This window comes from Archocentrus centrarchus, chromosome 23 (genome assembly GCF_007364275.1).
Source record: "Archocentrus centrarchus isolate MPI-CPG fArcCen1 chromosome 23, fArcCen1, whole genome shotgun sequence".
Classification (NCBI taxonomy): domain Eukaryota; kingdom Metazoa; phylum Chordata; class Actinopteri; order Cichliformes; family Cichlidae; genus Archocentrus; species Archocentrus centrarchus.
The window spans coordinates 408,730-431,782 of NC_044368.1; the positions used below are offsets into that span (position 1 = coordinate 408,730).

Sequence of the window (23,053 nt, forward strand, 5' to 3'; positions counted from 1 at the left end):
CCTGAAACAGCTGGAAATGCTGACAACACTCAGGCAGTGAAATCTTCTTTCTGAAACTCAGACTCTGCTTTGAAAAACTGACACCTGGCAGCTGGTTTTTGGCTAATTCAGCATTTCATCTTTCCGGTAGTTTAGGACCAGGTGAGTCAAGGCCAGACTGATTTACTGACTCCCCAGCATGTCCTGGGTCTGCCCGGGGTCTCCCCACAGATAAAAATGAAATGCCTCACCTAGAAGGCATGCAGGAGACATCCTGGTCAGATGTCTCAGCTGGCTCCTTTCTATATGGAGGAGCAGCAGCAGCTCTGCTCTGAGCTCCTCACCCTCTCGACAGGTAAATCCATAGCTTCACCTCTCAGACTCACAGTGTGCTCATCGATGTTCTGCTCTGTTCTCAGCTGTCATCCTCTGTGCATCTGATTGGTCCAAGGAGAATCTGAAGACCTCTGTCCATACCTGATTCTCGGGAGTCATCTAATTCCAGATGTTCAAGTTTGAGCCGACTCATATTTCCAGATTTGCTTTTTGTCTCTTTCCAGAAATCTTTCATTACCATATGTGTTGTTGCCTTTTCCAGATGTTCTTCTGTTACCAAGTATGATGCTGAGGTCCCTCCAGGTGTGCTACCTATTCCACATGTTTTCCAGGTGTGCTTTTGGTATTTACAGCTGTGATGTCGGCCCTTTCCCTGCAGCTGTTTCCAGGTGTGTTACTTACATGTGTGCATGTCGTTCATGCTCTCGCAGCGCCTGCAGCGGACATAGCAGCACCACACAAACTTGCACTCGCAGCGCTGGATGTGTCTGACCACGTGTGTGTTGTATCCTCGGCCACAGCACAGCAGGTTGCAGCCGTCCGGCCCTGAGGATGTCCTGTTGCAGCGACGCCCTCTGGTACCTGCGACGCCCCGCCGCCGGTCCTCCAGGCAGTAGTTTGGAGACTTGTTGAAGAAGATGAGCTGATGTTTGTCCAAATGGAGGCGGTGCTGGTCCTTCCTTCTCGTCTTCCTCCTCGATCGCTCCGTCACCTGAACACTGTGCTCATACCTGTCCTTCAGATACGTACCGATGCGTTCGAACGGAGCCATCATCCTCCAGCATGTCTTCACCGCGCAGGAGCCGGAGATGCCATGACAGCGACAGTCTGTGGACATTGTCTGGTCGATTGCCTGCAGGATGCAAACAAGAAGTTATTTCGACTCAGCCCTTCCTTCTTTAGATTTGCAGTTTTTGCTTGTTTCAGATGAAGGTGCTCAGACGCTCACCTGTCGTCCAGCCTCACTGTTGTGCTGGTTCATGGTGCTCAGCGTATATCCTCCGCGGCTCATCGATGTGTTCTTCACGGTGCTGTCGATGAACTTGCGGCTGAACCACGTCCCATACTGAATGTGATCTGAGCAGCCGCCCCAGTGCCAGCCCTCCGCTACCGAGCCGCCGCCCCGCAGCCGAGTGTCACAGCCGCACTCCGTCATGTTGCCCTGGCTGCAGGCGTGTGTAACGGCATGGACGAGTCCTGCCGCCGTCACCGCGTAGATGAACGCAGTTTCTTTGGTTCCTGCAAGGGACAGAGTGGAAAAAACAGACATGACCAGAATCTCTCTGTGCTGGTTACACTTAAGCTGTTTTTATCTTTTTAGATGTTGCAATTTTGATTTGTTAGAAGAGGTCACCTGCTTCAAATGACCCTTCAGAGCTTTCAGGTAGAAGCTCCTCTCAGGTTCTCAGACTAACACAGCAACTATTTTTACCAGAATCTCTCTGTGCTGGTTACACTTCAACTGTTTTTATCTTTTATTCCAAAAGGACAGGTGAAGTCCTTTCAGGTAAAATTCACCTGATTGGATCACACTCCTACATCCTAGATGGATGGATATTTTATTCTGGTAAAAAATAAAAGAACACATCATGGTTTCTTCACTTCCTGGCTCGCTGACGTGCTTCCAACCTTGAATCATGTCATCAGGCAGCATTCACGACCTGCTGATTTCTTTGTGCTTCTCGATGCTCTGAGAATCAAACATGGCCGTCCCTGTAATGTGATTAAAGAGCAGCGGTCCTGAGACCCACTGAGCCAAATTCCTGCTGGATTTTTATCATCATTCAAACTGTGAGTTTCAATTTTTAGGTTCTGTAAATGTTCAAAAAAATAAAATAATTTTATTCTTCTAGTAAATACAGTCAGGACAGATTCAGCTGAGCTGTAAGTGAGTAAATGAAGAAGTCATTTTTCAATAAGGCTGTTAGCGGTGCTAAAGGCAGGAAGTGCAGAAACAGACTTTAATGGTTTGTGGGACTTTAAACTGAAGGAAAACGTGTTGCTGAGAGTTGAGTCACTTTATCTGTGATGAGTTTAAAGGTCAGTGACTGAGGCAGGGTCAGCTGTTGGCATTCCTTTAAAAGGTGATTTCACTGTCCCCTTGTCACTGTCACATCAGGTTAGAACTTTATTTTCCGTTGCCACACAATTATGGCAACTTAGGACAAGCGCTCCTCCAAAAAGATTCAAAAACCTTATCTACATGATATTTAAACCTCTCATAGACCTTACAACAAGATAGAAAAGATGGAAAGCATAGGACAAGATGGAAACATGAGAAAGAAGCAAGAAATACACTCCAGATATGACTGCTATGATGAACCACAGCACAAAGACAGCAATGCTAACACAAAAGATGGGAGACCAAAAAGGTAGCAAATACAAGAGTTCAGACATGAAAATAAGCAACATCAAGTGGAAAGTGTAAAAACACACTACAGGCTGATCCAACTTTGATGTAATGTCCTTAAAACAAGTCTAAATGAGGCTCAGTATTGTGTGTGGCCTCCACGTGCCTGTATGACCTCCCTACAACGCCTGGGCATGCTCCTGATGAGGTGGTGGATGGTCTCCTGAGGGATCTCCTCCCAGACCTGGACTAAAGCATCTGCCAACTCCTGGACAGTCTGTGGTGCAACGTGACGTTGGTGGATGGAGCGAGACATGATGTCCCAGATGTGCTCAATCAGATTCAGGTCTGGGGAACGGGCGGGCCAGTCCATAGCTTCAATGCCTTCATCTTGCAGGAACTGCTGACACACTCCAGCCACATGAGGTCTAGCATTGTCCTGCATTAGGAGGAACCCAGGGCCAACCGCACCAGCATATGGTCTCACAAGGGGTCTGAGGATCTCATCTCAGTACCTAATGACAGTCATGCTACCTCTGGCGAGCACATGGAGGGCTGCGCGGCCCTCCAAAGAAATGCCACCCCACACCATTACTGACCACTGCCAGACCGGTCATGCTGAAGGATGTTGCAGGCAGCAGATCGCTCTCCACGGCGTCTCCAGACTCTGTCACGTCTGTCACATGTGCTCAGTGTGAACCTGCTTTCATCTGTGAAGAGCACAGGGCGCCAGTGGCGAATTTGCCAATCCTGGTGTTCTCTGGCAAATGCCAAGTGTCCTGCACGGTGTTGGGCTGTGAGCACGACCCCCATCTGTGGACGTCGGGCCATCCTCATGGAGTTGGTTTCTAACCATTTGTGCAGCCACATGCACATTTGTGGCCTGCTGGAGGTCATTTTGCAGGGCTCTGGCAGTGCTCCTCCTGTTCCTCCTTGCACAAAGGTGGAGGTAGCGGTCCTGCTGCTGGGTTGTTGCCCTCCTACGGCCTCCTCCACATCTCCTGGTGTACTGGCCTGTCTCCTGGTAGCGCCTCCAGCCTCTGGACACTACCCTGACAGACACAGCAAACCTTCTTGCCACAGCTCGCATTGATGTGCCATCCTGGATGAGCTGCACTACCTGAGCCACTTGTGTGGGTTGTAGAGTCCGTCTCATGCTACCACGAGTGTGAAAGCACCACCAACATTCAAAAGTGACCAAAACATCAGCCAGAAAGCATAGGTACTGAGAAGTGGTCTGTGGTCCCCACCTGCAGAACCACTCCTTTATTGAGTGTGTCTTGCACATGAAGCTACAAAAGACATGCATGTTTGAGGCTATGCGGTACGAGTGATACCACCACGACAAGACCTGATGAACCTACTGCATGTGGAAACATGGCGCACCACAGGGAGAACAGAGACTACTCGATGGGAACAACCTACAGGACAAGCTGCCACCATATCCAGACTACAGGCCTTCAGAAGATTAAGATTAAGATAGTGTTTATTTGTCACATGCACAGTTATACACAGTACAATGCACAGTGAAATGTATTACACAGTGAAATGTATTAGACAGCCCTCAGAATGAAAAAGGGCAGAGGAAATAACACTGAATTCAATAACCTCATTGTTTCCCCACAGGTCTGTAATTATTAGGAGGACCAGGACCTTTAAAATGCACTGACACTCATTCTAGGTTGCCATGGAGGGCCCTTCCCCCACCCCCACGCGTAAAGGACTTCCCTCCAAGCTCTGACCCAAATCCAGGTCAGGTAATGGACCACCCACCATTACACTGGAACCCAAGGAGTTATAATCAGATCTGTTTTGCATTATTCATTCACAGTTCTTGTGACAAATTAAGTTCGTTCTAAGAGTTTTGTAGCAAAAATGTTATTTAATTTACTATGAGAAATGTAATGTCTCTATCTGAAAATAAAAAAACAAAAATTATTTTAAAAAAGTAAATAGTGGTTCTATTTCCTTAACCAAAACTGTAAAAAAAAAAAGGTTGAAGATGAGGAAAATTTACATTTGTCAATATGAAATTTGCCAAATATAATAATTAGATTGTCAGTCTTCTTTTTGCATTCGTATTCTTTCCATGAAAACCAAAAATATGTTCATACCTTAGTGAAATTATTAATATTACAAATTATAAAGTTATTACATTCTTTCCAAAATTTTCTTGTGATACAACAATTCCACAATAAATGACTGATTGTTTCTGGATGTTCTTTACAGAACTTACAGTTGGGGTCTATTATTTTAGTATATTTCATCATGTATTGATTAATAGGATAAATTCTGTGTAATAGTCTAAAGAAGACATCTCTCATTTTGTTGTTTATCAAAAGTTTCTGATGAAAAGTCTACATGTTTGAATCAGGGACGAAGTTTTTCCAGTGGAAAACAGCTGAAGGCACAGAGACAACATGTTGTTGAAATAGAGCACGAATAATTTTGTTATTCTTACAAGCAGAAGAAAAACAGACTTTACCAACGGTGGTGTTCAGTTACATTTAACAAGGACTTCATCAACAACATTATTTCTAAAGACTTCACATATTTCATTAGTTACTGCATCAAAAACAGTATCATACTCTTTAGGAGTTACATTAAAGTTATACTTGAGGTTGAACTCATTGTAACTGAGTGAACACCCATTTTTGTTAAATAGCTGACCCACCAGAAGGATTTTATTGTCAAACTGTTTAGGGTAAAATAGTGATTTGTTTTTGTAAAGGATATATTGGTCATTCCAGATAAAGAAATTATGAGGAGAAAGGTTTTTTGTGAAATGCAGAGAGTTTTACTGGTACTTTCTCTACATTATAATTACAGAGGAGGAGGAAACTGAGCCTCTCTAAGCTGGAGAGGATGCAATGTGGGAAAATATTCCAGATGGAGGATGGATTTTTTTTGGATACCACTTTAAGCAATTCACTTTGAATGTAATATTTAAAGTTGTGAAATCCAGAAAATTTAACCTTCCTTTTTCATAAGAGTTCATTACTACAGATTTTTGTAAGTAATGTATGCGGTTTTTCCATAAGAATTTGAATAACATTTGGTCAATAGATTTAAGAGTTTGAGTGTCTAAATGCAAGCAGAGCACAGAGTAGGTAAGCCGTGATATTCCCTCCGCTTTAGATAATAATTCTCGTCCTCTAAGGCTCAGATCTCTTTGAAGCCATAAATTAAGGCGTTTTTTGGTTTTTCAATTAGGGGAGCAAAATTTAATGAATTTCTTTCCAAGTTGTTCTTGGAGATAATTATGCCTAAATAAGTGACACTTTCTTTAACAGGATTCTTTTGGGTGATTTACCCATTGGTCAGCTGGGCTGACCAATGGGTAAATCACCCAGAGGCGCTGCAGGGGCAGAGGCACCCCCGCTCAGAATCTTTCTCATCAGTTGATTCTTCCTCTTCGTTGTGAGCACAGTTCTCCACTTCTAACATTTCAGATTCTACTCCATCATCACGTTCATTTTTTTTTCATTTCATACCCATCTTTCGTTTCTGCAGCAGGTGATGTGGGGAATTCTTCAGTTGATTCTTCCTCCTCATTACACTCAGCATTGTCTTCCTGGTCATTCTTTCCCACAAAATTGTCAGAAGTTAGTGCACAAGCCTCTTGTGCAGTATAGAGCTACTTCCTCTGCATATTGCACAATGTGAAACACCTAAACACCTGTGAGAAAGGCTTTACTTTTGTTTTGTTTTGTTGCTTTAATTGTATTGCAGAAAAAAAGACTAAATCCAAATTTATCAAGACAGCTGGGATCAAATGGTTTGTAAAAGTCTAAGAAGAGTATGATATTATCAGTCATCAATTCTGAATAGTCTACAATCTCAAGGATGAGCCGTTTATTATTGGAAATGTGTTTGTTTTGGATGAAACCAGACTGTGTTTCTCCAATAATTGTGCTTGGTACTGATTTAAGCCTTTTTTGCGAATACTGATGCCAGAATTTTATAATCATTATTTAAGAGATATATAGGACACCATTTATCAATGAGTAATTTGTCTTTTTTGGGGCTTAGCTATGAGGGTAATAATTCCTTGATTTAAAGAAGGGGGAAGTGCCTTTTTCAATGCTCTCTGAGAAAACTTTGGCGAGAAAAGGAGCAAGCTGAACCCATCTGATCCAGAGTATTTGTTATTTTTTAAATGATTTATAGAAAAAAGAATTTCATTACTTGTTAGCGTAGAATCACGACTCTCACAGTCAGAATCAAGTATATGTTGTGTATTAACAGAATTCACGAAAAGTTTGGGGTTTCCATTTGGGTGATTGAGAGCATAAAGTTTACTGTAAAAAAAGCAGATGTAGTTAGCAATAATTTTTGGGTCAGAGGTTACTTGCCCTTCTATGTTTAATTTTTGAAGTGTACTGGATTTAGCACAATGCATTTCTAACTGAAAAAAATAAGAGCAGTTACTCTCTCCCTCTTCCAACCATTTTAATCTCGGTCTTATAAAGACTTTTTTATATGGAACCATGTTGTCTTAAAAACATTGCAATCTCAAATTTAAATGGTTCCCAGGTGGCACCATATTTGTTTTCAGTGTTAGCTGTGTTAAAAAACATAAGAGATTGTTTGGGAGATTTCTTTGTTGTACTGAGTCTAATTTAAGAAATGAATTGTTTTGGATCCAGTAGGCTTTCCTATTCTGTAAATGGCTATCAGAGAGATTTATTGAAATATTGCTTTATGATCTGTGAGCGGAGTAGGAAGAATATCGATGATGATGTTATTGGATTTTAAGCAATCAGATTCTAACCAGTAGTCAATACGAGACTGTGTAGACCCATTGTTATGACTCCAGGTGAAAGTAGAGTCCAATGGAAATTTTTCTCTCCATACATTCTTATTTCAATTAATGCTACATATTTAGAACACGTATTAAGAACATTTTAAGAGTGCAAATGAACTGCAGCATACTTAGAATGAACTTGTAGCTGCCAAACGAGTATGAGCACATACTTTTAATGTTTCTGAGCAAAATTATCTGAGCAGACTGTGAGTTTAAAGTTTGGGAACCCAGTGTATAGTCTTGTAGCACTAGAAATTCTTGTTTCGTCTTCTTCCGGATGCTGGTAGCGGAGCTGTCCGATTAGTTTATAAGCTAAGAGCTGCTCCGGATGCATTATTCTGTCCTGTCCATAATCCGCAGTGAGGCCAACTTCTATACCGTTTACATAGGTTCGGGCTCCAACGTAGTAGGCTAACTTCCCTTCTTTCCTCACCACCTCGATCACTGGCCAAAGTGCCGCTCTGGCTTTCCGATCCACTGGACACAGGTCCTCTGTGAAGTGGAGATGGCACTCCTTCAAGAAGATGTTGTTTTTCGTGGCTTTTCACACAGCATCTCTGTACGTTCAGGACGAGAACTGGAAGATGATTCCTCTTGGTCTGTTGTCATTCACTTTCATTTTCCCTAAGCGGTGAACAGTATCAGTCGCATCAGGTAGCTTTGGTTTTCCTTCTGGAAAAAATGGCTTGACAGATCCTGATGGTTTCTTTCTTCAAGTCTTCTTTGGAGACTCTTTTCAGATTCCAACGTCTGGAGTACCGCTCCGCATCAATGATCCTTTTCTCTAACTCGAAGAGGGTAGCCCCATCTTTTTTTGTCTTATTTTCAATTGTGTCGACCCTTTTCTTCACATCTTTAATTTTCTCAAAAGCAAAGTCAATAGCTTTTTTTTTTTCCAGTAGCTTTTTTGAGCCCCTCAGTTTTTAGTGCGTTGTCACTGACCATCTTTTCTACAGTGTTTCGACAGAGTTTTAATGATGTCAGAATTATTGCCGCTTTTCTCCTCACCTTGTACAATAAGGCCTTTTTTGTGGGCTGGTTCTTTACAACGGGTCCCTTCTGGCAAAATAGGCAGCAGAGGGAAGCTTCCTTCATTCGGGAATGTGAGGTCTGCAGCATCAACCATCTTGTAGTAGTCGTGTCCCACAGTAGTCAGGTTGTTGCTGGCAGTAGCCGGCAGGTTTTTGCTCTCTTTAGAGAATCTTTTTCTGTCTCGAGAAAACATTTGTGCCGTCAAAAAGGATTGGGTCTCTGTTTAAAAGAATATTAATAAGTGTGTAGTGTTTAGTTGAGGGTTTTCCAGTGAATCTAGCAAGTTTGGTACAACAGGTTGAAGAGCAGCGTCTGCTCAAGTAGCCATCTTGGTCCAGCTCCTGCTAACGTATGGTCTGCAGGATGGGCTTTTTAACAGGGACTGTGTTTGACCTGCAGAGGGCAGAGTGGACTCCTCAAACCCCACAGAGTAAAAACACTTCATACAGGTGAGGGTATGTGGGTGTAATGAGGGACAGTGAAGTATAAACCAGGTGTCAGCAGCTGCTCCAAACTGAAGAATTTTATTATCAGATGTTCTGCTGATTATCATTTAGAAGAAAAATGCAGACTTTGTGATTCCAAACTTCAGATATACAGCAGAAATCTAATAGAATCAAATCTCAGAGTAGAAGCTGAACGAACACATTTAAGCAGAAAATGTGCTGTAATTTCAGTCATGTTGAATCTCCTGAGCACCACAGTGTTCAGGTGAAGCAGGCCTCTCCCCGAAGAGAGGAGGCCATCAGCGTCCTCCTCCAGGATGTTATGAGTCTCCTCATTTTCTGCTTTCTGGTGAAATTTATGCACCAGTTTGAACATTTAAGAGAAATCAGACCAACATAGGCAGACTGTCAGGTTCACAAAGAGTTCAGCCTCATCTCAGGACGAGTCACATGTCAGAAATTAATTCAATTCCATTTTCTATCTATACAGGTTGTAACAGTCGTAATTGTGATGTCTCTTTACGACAGTCTGGTCTTTTTATGTTGATGATGTCACCAGTGTGCGCCCACCGCTCCTCAGTAGAGAGCGCGGGAGATGTTCTTGCAGACGGACATTTTGGCTTGAGGCGGACCCTTTCCTTTCCTTTATTTTTTGTGCCGTCATAGGTTGTATGAACACTGCTCGTTTTCATGTGTGTTTATGTAGCAGCCGTTCAACCGAGCTTCATAAGGTTGTGAAGATTACGTTTATTAAAAGGGCAACACTGAAATTGCCAGTGTGATTGTGCGTTTTTTGCTGCACGCCCGCCGCCTCCTCTTCACCACCGAACACAACCCAGACGTTACAAGGTGCTGCTCATAAAATTAGAATATCATGAAAAAGTTGATTTATTTCAGTAATTTCATTCAAAAAGCGAAACTTGTATATTATATTCATTCATTACACGGACTGATATATTTCAGATGTTTGTTTCTTTTAATTTTGATGATTATAACGGACAACTGACCCTGACCCTGTGACGGTGATCTCCTGACCTTGTGATGTGACCTCCTGACTCAGCTGAACTTGGACCTGTGAGCTCCTCCTCCTCCAGTGATGAACTGACCTGAGCGTCACATCCTGCTACAGAGGACTGTGGGTCAGGTGGTCATGATGATGATGTAATCTTTGGTGTTGCTGACCTATGTCATGATATTTTCTGACTTTAAAGAAACGAGAAGTGAGAAAGTGCCCCTGGATGAACTCTTTGTGTTCTGAGTGAAGGTGAGTTTACTGACCGCTCGTGAGCTCGTGCCCGAACACGCGCGGCTCCTGGTTGGTGGAGCAGTTCCAGCGCTCATGCCTGAACTGGCTCTGACACTCAGCCACCGCGAGGCGCGCTCCATCCTGGATGCTGGGCAGCAGGAAGGGTCTCCGCCGGCACAGCTCACGCTGCCTGGGGCTCAGCGGCAGATTGGAACAGCCCAACTTCTCTGCCGCTCCTGGAGAGGTCACACCGAGCCACCTGTGGACAGTAGCCCGGGAGGGTCAGCTCTGACAGAAATCACCAGATTTCTTTCAATGGCAGCAGAAAGAAGAACTAAGATACAGCAGACAGCTCCGATAACACGAGACTGCTTTGATTTGATTTAATTTAATTTAATTTGTTTTAATTGAATTTAGTTGAATTTGATTAAATTATGAGGCATCATTAGAAAAACTGACAGCTTATAATCAGACTTTATAATCGTCAAGCTTTACACACAAATACTGTGTGTGTGTCTGTGTGTGTGTGGTCTGCAGAACATGTATGTTTTTCATGCGGTTTTACGGGATCTGCAGATTTAGTCGTGTTAAAGTCGCATAAAGAGTTGCGCACTTTTTGCCGAGGCCTCTGTGTTTAAATCTGAATGTGTGTGTGGAGGAGATCATCCTCATTACAAAGGCGATCTGAAGTCGGACAGTTATTTTGCTTTTATTGGATTTTCAGAGCTCATCCGCACATTTTATAAATTCTCACCTTCAGTCTTCGCCCGTCCGTCCGACATGTGCGCCGGATTAAATCGCGGCTGCCGTCGCTGCTGATTCGGTTTATAAAGTTTGTGTCGGCGCGCAGAGTTTGGCTGGAAAATGAGCGCGATTCAGCTCCGAACCAAAACCAGGAACGTAAAGATTTGTGCAGGTAAATTGATTCAGTGTAAGTGACAGGATCACAGAGCGAGGCTGGACTCTGTGTCTGCGTCGTTTTTACGCGCGCACCAGCATCCTCCTGCATATATATATATATATATATATATATATATATATATATATATATATATATATATATATATATATATATATATATATATATATATATACCACTTCCATGTACAGATGTGTTCGCAGTGCGCCCCTGAGGATTGACCCGTTAAATTCGCTTTTTCTCAGGCGGACTTTGGCTTCTCAGACTCGCTGAAGCCTCACGAACAGACACGCAGCCAGCTGGCTCAGCACGATCCTCCGGGAGCTTCATCTCTGACTCCGTGCCAGTGCGCATTTGGCACAAAAGCGCTGGGAAAAACTTTCAGCATTTTATCTCAAGGAGAGTTTCTGTCGCACACACGGATGGAAGATGAAACTAAAGCAAACGTTTAAAACACGCTGGATCCTCTTCGGTGTGTGTGTGTGTGTGTGTGTTTCCGCTCATACTTACATCCAGCTGCCTTTGCAGCACAGCGGACACACGCACACCAGCAGCAGAGTCAGGGCGCACATGTGTCGGACTCCACAACTCCGCGTCTCCATCCCTGTTCAGCTCTGCATACTGAAAGCGGCCCGGTCCCGGAGCAGGCTCATTAATCCCGATGATTAGGTGATGGAGTCCTCCTGCTACGGTGCTCTTCTCGATCTCTAGGAGAATCAGCAGCAGTCTGGACCAGTCCGAGTCCCACACGGTCCTCATTGGACCAGCTCAGGGCTCAGCAGCTGACGTCAGAGCTGCGCTCTAATTGGCCGGCTGTGTGAGAGGCTTCATGATAACAAATGCGTCCTGGCATTTGATCTCTGAGTAGCAAAGACACGATGGAAGGAGCTGGAAAAATCTAAAAGTGTCAGATTTTTGAATGAGGTTTGGCTCAGGAGTCAAACTCATCTCAGTTTATGAGGCCAAACTCCACTCAAAGACCCCGGCAGATGTTTCAAATGTGTACTAAAAGTTAAGTATATGAATACTGATTTGATTTTCTTTGTTAGATTTCTGATGACTGATGGTTATAAATATTTTTCTTTTACCAGTTTGGTGTTGGACCGGGTCTGCAGCAGGCACTCAATACACCAGAACACCAAACTGCATTCAAATATTGGTCATTTTAATACTGTTGTTTTTTAACATGTGACAGACACATTTGATCCTAATCAGAAACTACAAATTGTCAACAAGTTCCTAAAATACAAAGAAACTCTCCGAAAGCAACTTTCCACCTTTTCCCGCCTCTGTGGGCCTCCAGGTGTGCAGCTGAATCAGGGGAAAAATGGTTCAACAAGCTAAAAACTGTCCCGATGTATTCACAGATGGTAATAATAATGACAATAATAACAAAAAGATGAGTTTTGTAAGTCATGTTTTATTAAATGTGATAAGTGAGTCTGTGTTTAAGAAGCTGAGTGAGAGTGGAGGAGGAGGAGGAGGAAACAGTTTGGTTATGAATGTTTTCACAGTTCAGGATTAAAAACGTGTCCATTTGAGTCTTTTTGGTTTCATAACTTTTATAAAGAGCAGAATCATCACAGTCATAAATATTCGTATATTCTATTTTCAGCTTGTAAAAAGGCACAATAAACATCTGTAGAAAAATATAGAAATATAAAGAGAGTCATATAAGACGCTTCAGTTTGCATCGATTCTTTGGTGCTAAAAGTGATCAGACAGAATCAGTGAGTGAGGTAAACAGAAACATACAGACGTGCAGCAGGGTTTGGGTTCGAGAACATCACGATCATACAAGAAACATCTCGCCCAGCTTTTGCAAACACAGGAAGATATGGAAGCTTGTTTCCACTACTAAAAAAAAAAAATCCGTAACTCGAAATTTCGAGTTATTTTCTTGAAATTTTGAGTTTCTTTCTCAAAATCTTTACCTGGAAGCAGATCCCACCAGCCCATGCCCACTCAAAATGGGGTAGCGACAGTATCAGTGAGCTAGCAGTTTCTAGCAAACGTGAACAAATAGTTGGCATGTTTTTGACAGTCAATGATCAAAATGTCTTCTATCAAAAAACAGTTGCATAAAAGGTAAGAAATCAATCAGCTTCCTGCTTCCGATTAACAATGAAATGATGTATGGATCACGGAGCTTCCTGATTAGCAGCGCTAAGTCGAAATTTCGTGTTAATAGTGTGAAAATTTGAGATACGTAACTCGAAATTTCAAGAAAACTTGAAATTTTGAGTTATGGATGGCTTTTTTTTTTCCAGTGGCAGAAACAAGCTTCCATAGAAAGAAGCTGCTGTGCACGACAAACCAGGTGCTTCCTGCAGTTCCTCTGACATCCAGCAGAGGCACCACAGTGAGTCAGTCCCCATAGACTCCCATGTTAAACCTTTCCAGCAGAAATAAACATGTTTACAGCTGATACAGAAACTGCTTTGGTCTCGGTAGCTAATATTCCCCTTCATAACAGCTGTACAGAGGGAGGATGTTTCTATAACTCACCTGTTTGCATTATTAGGGGTGTGGCCACTCTGATTGACAGGTTCCACTGTTGGAGCCTTTTGGAGTATTTTAATGCAATTATAAACAGTCTGTGTTTGAAAGTTATAAGAGTTAGCATGCATTTGAGGATTAGAGGATTACTCTGGAGGATCTTTCTGGTTCTGAAAAACCAGCAGAAACCAGCTGAGTCTGTAGACCTTCAGCGTCTCCTCTGATTGGTGTTTAGGAATTTCTGCTCCTGTTTTATAGCACATAGGATGAGCTGCACAGTGATTGCAGCCCACCCCCCAAGCCCTACGCCCACATCCTGGAGGAGACAGGTGACTCTCCCTCAGGACTCACCTGTCTTCTCTCAGGCGTTTCTGATTGTGGCACAGAGGCGGCTCAGAAGGATCTCAGAGTACACCTGGTTCACTGGTCCTCTCACATGATAGGTTGGGGATTTAGACCCCACCTCCTGTTCCGTGTCTGGCATGGTTGATTGGCTGCTGAGTGCAGGTTCAGTCCTATGGGTTCTGGTTATGTTGGTGGTGGAAGTTGTGTCATTTGGAGGCTTCGTGGACAAAAACTTCTCCACCTGAGAAAACAGTAGAGAGCAAATCAGCTCTCAGGTCTTCAGGTCTCCATCCAGAGGTTCTGGTTTTGTCCCGGGTCTAACTGAACTCTTTCTCCATGTTTGGTTTCAGACTGCTTGTGTTTTTTCTGTTTTGGTAGACTTCACATCAGGTCATGTTATCCGAATTTAGAAGCAGGACATTAGAGGTCATCTACGCCTGCAGTTTGACTAATTGATGTGTGTCATCTGGCTTCATGGATAGATAAAACTGGCTATCATCTCAACTCAATTTTATTTATAAAGCACTTTAAAATCAATGTCATTGGCCATTGTGCTGTACACAAGTAAGAGCAAACAGGTTTAAAATACATATCAAAACAAAACAAAAAGTAAATCATAGAAGAAATCATCTCAGACTGCGTTAAAGCCAAAGAGAAGAGATGTTTTTAAGTGAGGATTTAAAGCAGAGAGGGAGTCAGCCTGACAAAGGCAGATCATTCCACTGAAAAAGCGTGGTCACCTCTCAGTGTCCTCTTAGTCTTTGGGATAGCCAACAGTGACAGATCAGCTGACCTGAGTGAGTGTGAAGGGGTGTGCGGGTGGAGCAGGTCAGATATGGTGGGGCGAGGCCATGAAGACATTTAAAAACAAATAAAAGAATTTTAAGATCAATCCTAAAATGAACTGGGAGCCAGTGAAGTGAGGCTAAATTTGGTGTAATGTGTTCACATTTTTTTGACACCAACTAAAGGTTGAGCAGCAGCATTTTGTACCATCTGCAGTCAGATAAGCAGTGTCTAGTTCAGCCCAACGTAAAATGCATTGCAGCAGTCTACATGAGTTGTGATAAAAACATGGATTCAAATCTCAAAGTGATGCAGTGAAATAAATGGTTTTGCCTTGGCCAGTTGTCTTAATTGATAAAAGCTGGACTTGTCTACTGACTTAAACTGTGCATAAAGTTTAAGATCACTGTCCAGTTTTACACCCAGGTTTGTTGCTGTCTGTGTCAGATTTTGAGTCAAAGGACTCAGATCAACATTAATTTTTCGAGGTGTCACTAGGCCCAAACAACGTGACCTCAGTCTTTTTATCGCTCAGGTGCAAAAAGTTTGTGGACAGCCATGCCTTGATGTCTCCAATGCACTCTAAAAGATGGTTTTGCAGGATATGCATTATGCTGCTTCAGCGGCACATAAATTTGACAGTCATCAGTATAAAAGTGGAACGCAATGTCATGTCTTACAAGAATTGATTCCATTGGAAGTAGGTACCAAGAGAAGAGAAGAGAAGAGAAGAGAAGAGAAGAGAAGAGAAGAGAAGAGAAGAGAAGAGAAGAGAAGAGAAGAGAAGAGAAGAGAAGAGAAGAGAAGAGAAGAGAAGAGAAGAGAAGAGAAGAGAAGAGAAGAGAAGAGAAGAGAAGAGAAGAGGGCCAAGTATCGAGCCTTGAGACACTCCACATGTAAGGGGCGCTGCACAAGATTCAGCAGCTCCAATACAAACACAAAAACATCTGTCTGATAGGTAGGATCTGAACCAATCTAAAACAACACCCTTAATGCCCATCCAGTTTTCTAGACGGGACAGGAGGATCTGATGGTCCACTGTGTCAAAGGCCACTGTTAGGTCCAACAGGACCAGAGCAACACAGTGACCAGAGTCAGTGGCTAAAAGAATGTCATTAAAAACCCTCAACAGTGCCGACTCAGTACTGTGACAGGATTTAAAACCTCTGGAACACCCCCAGAGTGTTGTGCTTATTTAAAAATGAACTCAGCTGGCAGTAGACAATTTTCTCTAGAATTTTAGAAAGAAAAGGGAGTTTGGCGATTGGCCTAAATTTGAAACTTTTAGATGAGTCTAAGCCAGGTTTTTTTAATAAGTGGGGTTACCACTGCATTCTTAAAGCTGGCAGACACCATACCATTAGCCAAGCTTCCATTAATAATATTAAGCACATATGGTGCCAAGGTGGAAAGGACCTCTTTAAAAAGATTAGGTGGAATGGGGTAATTTGGAGACCCAGCAGGCTTCATATGACCAATGATATGCATGCTCTAATCTCTGTAATAAAATGTTATGATCAACAGTATCAAAGCTGCACTGAGGTCCAACAGGACAAGCACAGAGATGAATCCACTATCAGAGGCTGTAAGAAGATCATTTGTAACCTTCACTAATGCTGTTTCTGTACTGTGATGAATTCTGAAACCTGACTGAAACTCTTCAAATAAACCGTTCCTCTGCAGATGATCAGTGAGCTGTTTTACAACTACTCTTTCAAGAGTCTTTGAGAGAAAAGGAAGGTTGGAGACTGGCCTATAATTAGCTAAGACAGCTGGGTCACTGATGGCTTTTTAAGTAGCGCTTTAATTACTGCCACCTTAAAAGCCTGTGGTACACAGCCAACTAATAAATGTAAATTTTAATGTTACTAAGAAATGATCAGACAAAAGAGGGCTTTCAGGGAATACTGTTAAGTCTTCAGTTTCTATGCATTATGTCAGAACAAAAGTATGATTAAAGTGGTGGGTAGGCTTATTTACATTTTGAGAGAAGCCAGTTGAGTCTCATAATAGATTAAATGCAGCGTTGAGACTGTCATTTTCAGCATCTACATGGATGTTGTATGGATGGATGTTAAAGCAGGAAACCTTTTTTTAAAGGAAATGTATAAATCCTGAAGAGTCTCTAAGGATTATTTGAGGGATCAAATGTATTGTTTACTGATAAATAAAGCTGTATTACCTCGTGAAAGTGGCAGGCACAGCGTCCCTGCAGGAACTCTTTGTATCGACCCATTGTGATGCTGAACGTGTCAATCACTTCGTACCCATGATGCTTTGCAGTGGCAATGATGTTGTCATTCTCTCTGTATAGGTCCTGTATCTCTTTCTGAAATATTGATCGATAAAAGCAGTTTTAATTCCCACAGAACTGAATTAAAAGCAGGAGCCTAGATAGCTTCTGATGGAACAGATCATGTTCCGCAGGAACAGGAACCTACCAGACTGAGAGATCTGATCCCATCCACAGGAAGATGGAAGCCCATCCCCAAAGATTTGACCACCACCAGGATGTTGCTGAGAGATTCTCTGAGGATGAGGAGGAACAAAAGTGACCCCATGTTACCACAGAAACCACAGCCCTGACCTTAGTAATAGTGCTAATCCTGAACCCTCAGCCTGGGCTAGTGTCTTCTCTGAAAGGGTTTCATGTTACAGGAAATACAGCACTGCCCAGTGAGACAAAAACCTGAGCAGATGTACCACAGGGATTACTGTTAGGTGCTCTGTTCTTTACATTCCAGCTCAGAATCAGAATCAGAATCAGAATGTTTTTATTGCCATATGGGTGAACAGGTTCACAGCATTAGGAAATTGCTGCGGTACTTCGTGCTTACAGAAAAAAACAAATAAGTATAAAAACTATAAGACAACATACAGTATACAAATTGCAAATATACAGAGATATTAGAGCTATAACTATAACACAATATTACAAAATTACAAAATATACAGTGCAGAGACTAATTAAAAGATAAAAGAATGTAAACTATATTCCACTAATATGTACATCAGTGCAATCAGACAGGTGCATGTATAGGTCCTCGGTGTAAATCTGTATGCAGATGACACTGTTGTGTATACTGCATGTGTACTGTGTTTTTACACTGTGTCTGCTCACCTGTCCAGCACCTCTCTGACCGTTCTCAGGTGATTGGTGTTGAGCCACTGGACTCCTCCCACCACCAGAACTGTCTGGTTACAGTTCACCAGAGGCTGAGACCTTTCCAGATGACAACAAGAAACATAATCAGATCAGTAAAATATCTCAACAGCTTCCAACCAAAGTCCAGTGAAGCTTTGTGTAACCTGCCTCATAGGTGGACTATCAGGACCTCACCTGCTGAGCAGTTGCAGCAGAGCCTGTCTGAACGTGGGTCTTTGGTTTTTTTCCAGCCAGAACTGAGGATAGTACGAGTAGCTGACCAGAGTCTGTCCTCCATTCAGGTTCCTGTAGACCAGCGTGTCATGAGCTTTCCCCCAGTCCTCCAGACTGGAGTTCACCCTCTCCATCAGGAAATACATCATCCCACGATTGGTTGAGTCACCGATAAACAACAGCTAAGGAGAAATGAGAAGACAGATGACTGACCTCCATCAGGATGACTGTCCACAAACCAGAGAATGTCTGAGACTAAAGACAGACCAGTTCAAACCAGCCAACCGGCTGACTTTACCTTCCTGTCCCTCATACAGTCTTGCAGCAGTGGGTTGTCTACTACTGGGTGATAACAGCCATCTGGCTGCCAGGCAACCTCCCTCCAATCACATGTCCTGTTGTCAGAACAACTGAGACATGGAACAATCCACCGACCTGTGAGACAGGTGACACACACAGGTGTGTCAGGTGAAAACAGCAGAAATAAACCAAAGTCATGTGACTTTAAACTGATGTATGATTTTAAAGAAGCAGTCCAACAGTTGGACTTCAGACCTGGGACATGTCCTGAGCTGCAGGTGTGAAGTGGACTCTGGAAGCTGATGTGGGGCTGAAGACCGCAGGAGCGACTCGGCTGAACCAGCAGACCACAGTCCTGGAGGACAGACATCATTCAAAGTTCTGCTTGCTCTTTTGGTTAATTGAATTTTTTCATTCGACTGCAAACTGTGATCAAATGCTGCAATCATCATTTCCAGGAAGTCCAGAACCTCCTGTGTTCAGTCTGAGACAAACAGTACTCTGCGAACACTGCAAACTGTGCACGTTTTACTACATGGAGCTGTACTAGTTGAAGTACTGAAGTTTCTGTGGAAGCAGACTGAGATGCTCCTCAAGTTCCTGAACAGAGATGAATAAAAAGTAAACACACCCTCAGAGGAAGCCTCAGTCCCAAAGTTTCCTTTAAAACCTGAAACTAAAACCAGCCGTTTAACAAGTTTTTACTGTCGAACATAATAGGCAGCTTTAAGCCTTTTACCGGTGATTGAATTTGTCATTAGAATAGATTCTACTGTTTTTTACTCTGGGAAAAATACACACGAACAACTATTTTTAATTGCTGGGTTTAATTCCCTGAAGAGTCAGAGGTCACCGTCCCTCCCAGCGATCTTTGCTCTCTGAGAGTAAATCTGCTGTTTGTGGCTCCAGTCTGAAGCTTCACATAAACCCTCGCTGTCAAACATCACGTCGTCTTCTTCATGTGATCACTGCTTCCTCTGTCAGAGCGTCTCTTTCATCCTCTCCTTCTTCTTCCTCTTCTCCTCAGATCTACACCGTGCGTCGTTCTTTCGTCCTTCTCTGCTCAGAGGTCAGAGATCAAGCAAAGTGATCCAAGCTCACCTCATGGGCCCTGTGGGAGTCTGTAGGTCTGGCCCAGACTTCACAGCCACCGCCATCACAAATGTTCCCTCTTCTTCTTTTCCTGCTGCTGCTGCAGGTTTCCTCGCGGCGGCGTCACATTCCGCACAGCGGCGACGCAGCTCGCAACAAAGTGCGACAAGAAAACTTAACAGGGATTTTCTTGTTCGTACCTGCACTCAGTGTAAACGCTGCTCTGAGATCAGCTCCGAACACGCCGCCTTTCATCCAGCAGGAGGGGGGCTGTTTGAGGCCTCATCACCACCACATCGCCCTGAACTCTGACTTCATCGGTCTGACTCCTGAGGCCACGTCCACGCACTCCTCTTCCTCACACCATCAGAAAAGGGATACATTTTCAGCTTTTAAACTGAGAGCAAACCCTGAGAGAGAAACGTGAGCCTTTTTCCTCTGATCAGCGCCTTTTTCTGGTAAACACGTGCAGAAAGATTCAGCAGAAATGTGCAAAAATCCTTCCAAAAGCACAAACAAAGAGACAAACATCAGTAAAACCTGCAGGAACTCTACAGACACAAAGCTGTTTCTGTGGTTCTTGGGTACCTGCGCCTGCAAACTGAACAGCTGATCCTGCACATCCTTTTCCATCATTCCTGAAGTCCGATGCTCTGCAGCTGTGAGCAGCATTTTAAAGCTTTTGTTTGAGCTTCAGTCATCATTTCAAACTGAGCAGATTTTATTGGACATAAACAACAAATTTATGGTACACAATATTACTGCAGATATGGAAATATGATAAAACTGAGAAAATAAACAATGACAGAATAAAGTGTCACAGTTCTACTTTTATCTGTTTTCATGTTTTTCTGCCTGAAGTTTATTTACAGGTTTATGGAGAAAGCTGACGGCCCGAAAGGTTCATACACACAGACACACACACTGGTGTGTGTGTCTGTGTGTGTGTCCACCAGGATCTTATTGGTCCACGAATAAATGAGAGGCACAGAAACAAACTGCTGAAGGTGGACATGAAAGGCTGGCTTTGGGGCTTCGGGCGGAGGAATGAAAGAAGGTGGAGACTCGGCTGTTTGTGTTGTGTCAGCATGAATCCATCAGAGACGAGCAGAAGGTCTCATATAATCCTCCCATGTGATCACAGAACTGATCTCAGGTCCGAGACTTTCTGTAAACCAGGCCTGTAATCCGGATCAGCGCTCATTAGATCATACGAGCCGCCGCTGCCTCTCTGGGAAAGTCAGACCTCCATTCAGAGCGGCGAGAGGGAGGAGGTGGAGGAGGAGGTCTGATCGAGGGAGGAGAATCAGGAATTCAGACAAACAGAGAGAGAAAGGCCTGATCTGCAGTTCAAACACATTTCACATGCTGAAACTGAGAAATGATCTTCTAATTTTCAGATAAAAAACGGGACAGCAGCAAGAAAACAAAGAAACATCTGCAGGAACATCTGCCAGCTGAGGGTTTCAGAGCTCTGAGAGGTGCTCAGTCAGAGCCGTAAATGTCTGCCTGCTGTCTGCACCGGCTCGCAGCAGATTTAGGCTTGGTTTCTAAACTCATCCTCACGTGCAGAGCTCCACACAGCTCCAGAATATTTATCCCAGCTTCTTATTCCCACAGAGAGCCTTTCAGTCTCTCCCAGTCCAGCTTCATTTGGACTCCTTCTGTTTAAACTGCCTCCTTTGCTTTGTATTCCTGCTGCAGATTTTATGATCTATTTGGTTTGTTGTTCAGAGCTTTATGACCGCTAAATTTGTTACATGAGTTCACAGGGCAGAGGTAATCTGGACATCTGTGAAGGCCCCATTAATGCTGAACCATCTCTCCAGGTTGAGGAGCATCATCTGCTGCCATCAGGAGGATGTTTCAGGGAGGCAGCTCTGTGACCAGGAAAAGTGGTGGACTCACTCAATCAGTGCTGAGACAGTCAGCGGGTGGAGACGGCCTGGGTGAAGCTCGGGGCCTGGGTGGTTCCTTTGAAGTTGCTCTGAGATTACGGGCCACAAATCGACCATGAAGCGTCGCTCACCTTCATTTAAACGTTAATAACTGCAGCGGCGGCACATTCGCCTACTGCCACAAACAGGCTGTGACCTCAGGTCATCACGCTGCAGATAAATTCAGAGGGACAAGATGAGGTCAAAGGTCAAAGAATCCCTGCCAAAACATTTTGTTCTGTTTAACTGAGGAATGAAGAGCTGCTTCACATTAACGCTCCACATCCCACAATGTCCAGACACACACACACACACACACACACACACACACACACACACACACACACACACACACACACACACACACACACACACACACACACACACACATCAGCAGCGTTCAGCTAAAGGAGGCAGAGACTTCGTAGCGTGTTTCAGTCTGATCTGATCTTCCTGTGATGACCTCACAGCTCGGAGGTGGATCTGGATTCAGGTCTCAGGGTCCTTCTGTGCCTGAGGTCAGCAGAAGCATTCCAGAGGCTTCTGGCTCCATGTTGGCTGCAGGATTCCTGACCTGAATCCAGCTGCAGTGCCGTGCCGTTTGACAACCGCTTTAACAGCCGGCTGCTCTGTGTGTGTGTGTGTGTGTGTGTATTTCAGAGGGTGATGTTTGGTTATTTTCAGTTTCTGGAGTCAAATGTGACACAGAAGGACCACCTGCATCTCTCCAATCACTGCAGTGAACGTTCCATCTGTGGAGTCTTCGGGTTCTCCACCCGCAGGTGTTCTCCACCCTCCCTCTAAACTAACCCTGGCACAGGCCTGCAGGTTCTCAGCAGGATTCCAGTCAGGTGAGAGAGACTTGAGGTTACTGTTCGGTCATTTTTGCTGGCAGCCAGCAGAGGATGCATGTGATGCAGCTTTGTGGCCTCTGTGAAGCTGCAGATGTCTTCAGATCATTCTAGAAGCAAGACTTTCCACTCAGCAGCCACCTTAGAGTCATGCTTTCAGCAAAAATGTGTACAGATGGGGACAATGGGTTTATTTCACAGCATAACACAGCACAGTCAGCACGGCTTAAAGTATAAAACACTGCTGAGCACAATGAAGAATAAGGTGCACCTCACACATCACAACAGAGGGATAAACACACTCAGATTTAGTGTTCAGAGATGAAAAATGCACTAAGAAGTCCAACAGACTGTAGAGCCTGACTTTAAACAGAAAACAAAGCAGACGGAGGAACATCTGCCAGCTAATGAAGGTGATCAGAGACATGATGGAGCAAAGAGATGCTCTCAGAGAGGCTGAGAGTGTCAGAGGTGAAGCCTGGGTGGGCCCACAGGGGGAGCAGAAGCAGAGCTGCTGGATGTCAGTGGTGTTCGGGCCAACAATGAAATCCAGAAACGGCACCACCTCCTCGGAACCCCGGCTGCCTGTGCTGACCAATCAGAAGCTGAGATTCAGGTAGGAGCTCACAGATGCTGCATCCTCCGACTAAAGAGGAAGTCTTTTTCATTTCAGTGGATAATGAATAAACCACACTGTGCTGATATCCCAGCTGTGGAGCTGCAGCAGCTGGTCTCAGTCTGCTGCTGTG

General features: G+C 43.7%; 2 protein-coding genes across 2 annotated transcripts in view; both read right to left on the reverse strand.

Moving 5' to 3' along the window:
* Nucleotides 1–15: 15 nt before the first annotated feature.
* On the reverse strand, nt 16–11,874 carry wnt16 (wingless-type MMTV integration site family, member 16). Its single transcript, XM_030720693.1, has 5 exons — nt 11,626–11,874; nt 10,762–10,766; nt 10,229–10,455; nt 1,265–1,554; nt 16–1,168 (listed from the first exon to the last, which is right to left on the reverse strand). Exons 1-5 carry the CDS (start codon nt 11,872–11,874, stop codon nt 710–712), a joined length of 1,230 nt encoding a protein of 409 aa, XP_030576553.1. The 3' UTR covers nt 16–709.
* Nucleotides 11,875–12,522: 648 nt separating this feature from the next.
* cped1 (cadherin-like and PC-esterase domain containing 1) overlaps nt 12,523–23,053 on the reverse strand; it is a 30,927-nt gene continuing 20,396 nt past the window's right edge. Inside the window, exons 15-21 of the mRNA XM_030720694.1 lie at nt 18,680–18,779; nt 18,423–18,559; nt 18,086–18,306; nt 17,867–17,968; nt 17,187–17,274; nt 16,928–17,074; nt 12,523–14,200 (exon numbers count right to left, since the gene is read on the reverse strand). Coding sequence (XP_030576554.1) covers nt 13,976–14,200; nt 16,928–17,074; nt 17,187–17,274; nt 17,867–17,968; nt 18,086–18,306; nt 18,423–18,559; nt 18,680–18,779 — 1,020 coding nt within the window. The 3' untranslated portion in view covers nt 12,523–13,975. The remainder of the gene's footprint in view (nt 14,201–16,927; nt 17,075–17,186; nt 17,275–17,866; nt 17,969–18,085; nt 18,307–18,422; nt 18,560–18,679; nt 18,780–23,053) is intronic.